The 6000-nt window shown below is 48.2% G+C and overlaps 1 protein-coding gene across 4 annotated transcripts in view; it reads right to left on the bottom strand.

The window, feature by feature from the left end:
* Positions 1-918: 918 nt before the first annotated feature.
* Positions 919-6000, bottom strand: part of ACTG2 (actin gamma 2, smooth muscle) — a 30545-nt gene continuing 25463 nt past the window's right edge. For 3 of the 4 annotated variants that reach the window (XM_039523603.1, XM_039523601.1, XM_039523602.1), the window contains exons 6-9: positions 5561-5722; positions 4637-4828; positions 3553-3734; positions 1028-1171 (exon numbers count right to left, since the gene is read on the bottom strand). In XM_039523603.1, coding sequence (XP_039379537.1) covers positions 1028-1171; positions 3553-3734; positions 4637-4828; positions 5561-5722 — 680 coding nt within the window. Of the gene's footprint in view, positions 1172-3552; positions 3735-4636; positions 4829-5560; positions 5723-6000 lie in introns of all 4 variants that reach the window. The other variant, XM_039523604.1, reaches the window with a different exon arrangement.

The raw sequence follows: 6000 nt of genomic DNA, 5'->3' as shown, positions 1-6000 counted from the left end.
TCTCCTGTCCTTTCTGCCCCACCCCCAATCACCTCCTTTTGTCCCTGTTTTTTCTGCTCTGCAGGGGTGCAGGAACAATTTGTATAGTGGGGGTGCAAAGAGCCATTGAACCAAACTGTAAATCCTGTATAAAATGGAAACCACTTCAAGTACCGCATCCCCAACTCCCACAGTTCCAGCAGTTATGCTGCTCTGTATAGCTAATATATTTTAAATTCCCTTTTATTCTCATTTCTTTCTTGTTCCCCTTCCCTTGGTCCCTCTCCCCCGCCCCCAGTCCCATCCACTTTTCCTGGTGTCAATCCCACCCCCCCAATCTTCCTGCCATCCCCTTCCCCGGTAGCTCTCCTACATCCTCCTAAGGAAGTTTGTTTTACTTGCTGCTGCAGCAGTAAGTGTGCTGAGGGAGGGAAAGTTAGGGGTCCAATCACTCACTCAGTTTCCCCTCCTCCCACTTCCTTTGGCCCATGACATCCCCCCACTCCCAAATTGGTCTCTGTCCTCCTTCCTAGGTGGGCCTACCCCCCTACTTGAGGAGCACTGCCCTAGAAAGACCCTTAGGAATCCCCATCTCCCACTGCCACCCGTGCAAACTTTGATATGGAAATTACACCCTCATCAGAAAGAGGCTGAATGGGAGACATGGGCCGATTTTGAAAGGAGTATTATCATGATAAACAGGTAATTCTTCAAAGGGCTGGACAAACAAACAATGCTACAAGGCAATTGTGCGCAGCTGAACTGGGGCTCTGGCCTGCGCCAAGGATGCTAGATCCTGCAGCTGTTCGCCCATTCTTATTCTCTGATCGTAGCTTTAAACCCCCCCACCCTGACCCCCATCCTACAGAGAAAGATCACCCATTGAACTGCAGCGCCACAGCCTGCTGGGAAGGCAGGGAACAAAGCACCACATGCAGGGAAGGCATGAAAAAAAAGTTTTAATGCTTTTTAAATGGTTAGAAATAATTGCAAAGGGAGAGAAGGAACTGGGAAGCACCCGAGGTCCTGAAGAACGGGCGCTCTGTCCTTAGAAGCACTTCCTGTGGACAATGGAAGGGCCAGCCTCGTCGTATTCCGGTTTGCTGATCCACATCTGCTGGAAGGTGGAGAGAGAGGCCAGGATGGAGCCTCCGATCCAGACGGAGTATTTACGTTCAGGGGGGGCGATGATCTGTCGAAACAATTGCAGACAGGATCTGGTTACAAGGTGAAACAAGGCTGCGCACTTCCAGAAGCCACAGTTATGGTACGGACACCTAGACATACAGACTAAGAGCTGGTCTACGCTTAAAAATTAGATTGACTTAGCTATGTCGCTCGGGGCTGTGAAAAATTTCATATCCTGAGTCCCATAGTTAGGTCGAACTAACCCCCAGTGTAGATGCGGCTAAGTTGCTGGAAGAATTCTTCCGCCAACCTACCCACAGCCTCTCGGAGAGATGGATTAACTACAGTGACAGAAAAACCCCTTCCACCGATGTAGGAAGCATCTACACTACAGCAGCACAGCGACAACCGGAGTTGTAGTGTAGACACGGCCTTAGACAGACAGGTCTGACCCCACAAAGTGCCGAGCGCCCTACATTCTCATTGAGCTGAATGCAAGGGGAGGGCCTGACCCAAAGGTCATTGAAATCAATGGGAGTCTTTCCACCGACTCCACCTGGCTTTGGATCAGGCCCTAAGGGCATGCCCCACCTCACAGGATTGGACCCATAAAAAGCAAACCAGTTTCTGTTACTGCATGTGCAGACTTGGACTCAGTGGTAGGTAATTACTTCTCCTTATAAGCTACAGGAGAAATATTTTTTACAGTTCCTAAGGGCTTTAGGAGCACAGGCTCTTTGGGACAGGGACTGTCTTTTTGTCTGTGTACAGCCCCAAGCAAAGTGGTTCCTTGTCCGGAGAGTTTAAGGCCAGACAGGATCACTAGATCATCTAGTCACACCCTCTGTATAATACAGGCTACCAACACCACCCAGCACCAACACACCTGTCATAACAGATAGTTAAGGGTTAACAAGCTCAGTAACCTGATGAACACCTGACCAGAGGACCAATCAGGGGACAAGATAATTTCAAATCTCTGTGTTCCTTGTTGGGTTTTTGTTCTCTTTTTGGATCTAAGAGAGGCCAGACATATTCTTCAAGTTTCCTGAAGTATTTTCTTCTATTCAGTCTAGTGAGTATTAGAAAGGCGGACTAGTCTTATAATTTGATTTCTACATTTGCAATTGTGTGTTTGCTAAAGAAATATCTTTATTTCTGTTTGCTGTTACTTTGATTATTCTGAGAAAGGAGGGGGGGGGGAGAGCCTCTCTAGGTTTATAAGTTAGACCCTGTATTTTTCCATCCTGGTATTACAGAGATAGTGTACTTTCTTTCTTTCTTTTTAATAAAATCTTTTCTTTTTAGAACTTAATTGATTTCTTCCTTGTTTGGATTTTCAGGGGAAAGGGAGGGGGGAAAAGTGAATCCCTCTTTGTTTTGATTCAAGGAATTTGAATCCAGGTATCTCTCTAGCACAGAGAGGAGAGGGAAATGGGTTGTTTCCTTTGTGTTGAGATTCAAGTTTGAATCTGTGTTCCCCAGGAAAGTTTTGGGGAACAGGGAGTGTCAGACACTTAAAAGAACTTGCAGAACCAGATCTAAACTAGAATTTTAGTTTAGAGGAGTCCATGCAGGTCCCCATCTTGTGAACGCTAAAGTTCAAAGTGGGGAATAAACCTATGACAACACCAAACCCAATAACCAAGATTAGGCCAAATGACTGGGGCTTCTAGAGGCAATTCATAAATAATAATAAATCCCACTGAAAGTCCCTTGTTTGCTTCGTAATAAATCTTCCCCTGTAGTATTAACAAGCAGCTTTCTGGAGTTAGAAACTTTTGGGCCAAGCTACGCACTGCATGGCTCTGCAATACTGAGCACAGTGGCAAGTTTGTGTGAGAAAGAGTCGCGGATCGGTACTACTTTGTTATTAAAAGGTGACTTCTGCCCAGGTAGCCAAGTGTCATGCTCAGTTGTGTGAGTTAATGGAACAAAGGGGGATCAAACTATGGATGTGAAATGCTGGTCATCGGGACGACCTTCAAAATGTGGGAAAACAAAGGATCTACATGGATATTTTGGTTTAGAGTCACTGGGAAAAGTTTTACTGCCCAACTTTTTCTGAAGTAAGTCTGCGTGATCAGGTTGTAGATGGTGCGTGGAGGGCAGGGGAATCTCAAACTTCACTGCACCCCGACCTCCTTCTGACAACAAAAATTACTACACGACCCCAGAAGGGGGCACCGAAGCCTGCCTAAGCCCCGCCACCTCAGGCGGAGCGGAGGGGACAAAGCCAAAGTGGGGAGCCTGTAACCTGAACCCCACCATCCAGGGCTGAAACCCTCCGGCTTTGGCACCAGGCAGTGGGGCCCAGCAAATCTAACGCCAGCCCTCTAACGGAGTCACAACCCACTTTGGGGTCCTGACCCACAGTTTGAGAACCGCTGGTGTAGGGAGAGAGAAGCCCAACCCGCTGCCTAGCAGCCAATAACCAAGACATACTTTAATCTTCATTGTGCTGGGAGCCAAGGCTGTGATTTCCTTTTGCATCCTGTCCGCAATCCCAGGGTACATGGTGGTGCCCCCGGAAAGGACGTTGTTGGCATACAGGTCTTTACGGATGTCGATGTCGCACTTCATGATGGAGTTGTAGGTGGTCTCGTGAATTCCAGCAGACTCCATGCCTGGGGGAAGCAGCACGTGATCAGTGTTGTGTTATACAGGGAAAGACTGCTCACAACCCCTTTCTTTCTTCAAAGCCTGATCCGTCTCCCTCTGGAGTCCGTGGGAGGTGCATCAGGACATCAGTGCATACATAACCTTCTTCCCTTATAACCTGAATCTTCGTGTGCACTTAGCTAGTGGGGTGGTTGCTTTACACAGGCCTATGAATAGTTACTACAGTGATCAGTGCTTTATATAAGTGACAGACCGGCCTAGGGTCAAGCAGCAAGTCCAGCCTCTGTACTTCGATTGTGAACTCTTTAGGGACTGTTTTTTAGTTTTGTATTTGTACAGCACCTAGCACCTGGGCACCACAGCAATACAAACAATATCTATGCACTGTCTATTGTGTAGCAATGCCTGCATCTTCTATCCCCAGGCTGAGAGGTTCCAATTAAACCCAAAGGCCAAGCTCTGCTCTCACGTACACCAATGACGCTTTCAGTGACATTTGCCTTGAACTCATATAACCAAGCAGAGTCTGGCCATCCTCCTTTTCTCCTATTCATGGCAATTAGAAGAGAAAACAAACCACGATCACCTGAGGAATTGCACCCTCTTAAATTTGCCTCAAGCATTTACAAGGGAGAGTCCCACTGTGGAAAGTATGGACTGTAGAAGGGTGGGGGAAGATGTTACTAGTATATCCCCATCCCATCTGTCCCAGTATTTAAACTGATGAAAAAATAAATAACCCAACCAACCTACCCTCCCTTTGCCTCTCTCCCGCCATATCAGTGAATATATTTAGAAATGGGCTCTACCCAACCCATCAGATCCAAACGGCCTCACACTCTGGATCCAGATCTGAAAGTTGCAGAATCTTTACATGAAAAGGGGGTGGGATGGAATGGACCCTCACCAATGAAGGACGGTTGAAAGAGGGTTTCCGGGCAACGGAAACGCTCGTTGCCGATGGTGATAACCTGACCGTCAGGCAGCTCGTAGCTCTTCTCTAGAGAGGAGGAAGAGGCAGCTGTGGCCATCTCGTTTTCAAAGTCCAGGGCCACGTAGCACAGCTTCTCCTTGATGTCGCGCACGATTTCTCGCTCGGCTGTGGAAGGCAGGAGCAGGCGCTGTTAGCTACGCAGCTCTGACATGGTCTCCATTCCACTGGGGCGAGGGTGGGGAGCACCAAGCAGTGGTGGAGCAGAGCTGTCAGAACTACGGGACCCATTTTCATTTAACCGTGAGAGTTGATTAACCAGGGGAACAAGCTACCCAGGGAAGTGGTGGATTCTTTGTCTCTTGGGGTCTGCAAATCAAGTCTAGATGCCTTTCTGGAAGATGCTTTAGCCAAACACAAGTTATTGGGCTCAATACAGGGGTAACTGGAGACAACTGAATGGTCTGTGATATACAGAAGCTCAGACTAGATGATCCCTTCTGGCCTTAAACTTTATGAATTTAGTCTGGCCTGATGTCATGAGATGTGACCTCTGCCAGCAGAGAACTGTGTCGTCATTAAATATTGTCCCTCATCTGTGACCTCCTTTTGCCCCCTGACTCACAAGTCTCACGTCACCCTCTAGCACCTCATTAAATGCCATCTCTGTTGTTTCATGAGACAACAGAGGTGATCAGACAACAGAGCTAGCTGTGATGTGATCAGAATCTTTCCCACTCCCTCTAGATACCAATGGCACCTTCTCTCCACAGTGAGCCGAGGGATCCATTGGCTCAAAAAGCTGAGTTTCCCCACTTGGCACTCATTAGCCTGCCCCCTCCTCCCCCGGGGTCACTGTGCCAAACCCACAGAGACCAGACCAAACGCTCCCCTTCGTACCAGTGGTGACGAAAGAGTAGCCTCTCTCCGTGAGGATCTTCATGAGGTAGTCCGTAAGATCACGACCAGCCAGGTCGAGACGCATGATCGCATGGGGCAGAGCATACCCTTCATAGATGGGGACGTTGTGAGTGACACCATCCCCGGAGTCCAGAACGATACCTGGAGACAATGGAAAGAGCGGAGTTAAAAGACGGTTCCTGGATCTGCTGGCCCTGCATCTCTCTCACGTGCAGCGAGCAAAGAGAAATGCGTGCCTCAGTTACTAACATAATTCCACTCCTCACAACAAGCTGAGCTCTTCAGAGAGAAAGTACCATCCAGGGGTTGGGGCACTAGCATAGGACATGGGAAACCCAGGTTCAAATCCCTGTTCCACCCCAGCCTTCCTGTGTGAACTTGAACAAATCATTCTGCCTCAGTTCCCCATCTGTACCATG

The sequence above is a fragment of the Mauremys reevesii genome, linkage group 2 (genome assembly GCF_016161935.1).
Source record: "Mauremys reevesii isolate NIE-2019 linkage group 2, ASM1616193v1, whole genome shotgun sequence".
Taxonomy (NCBI): Eukaryota; Metazoa; Chordata; order Testudines; family Geoemydidae; genus Mauremys; species Mauremys reevesii.
Note: the sequence above shows the minus strand (reverse complement) of the source record. Positions and strands in the feature narration are given on the sequence as shown.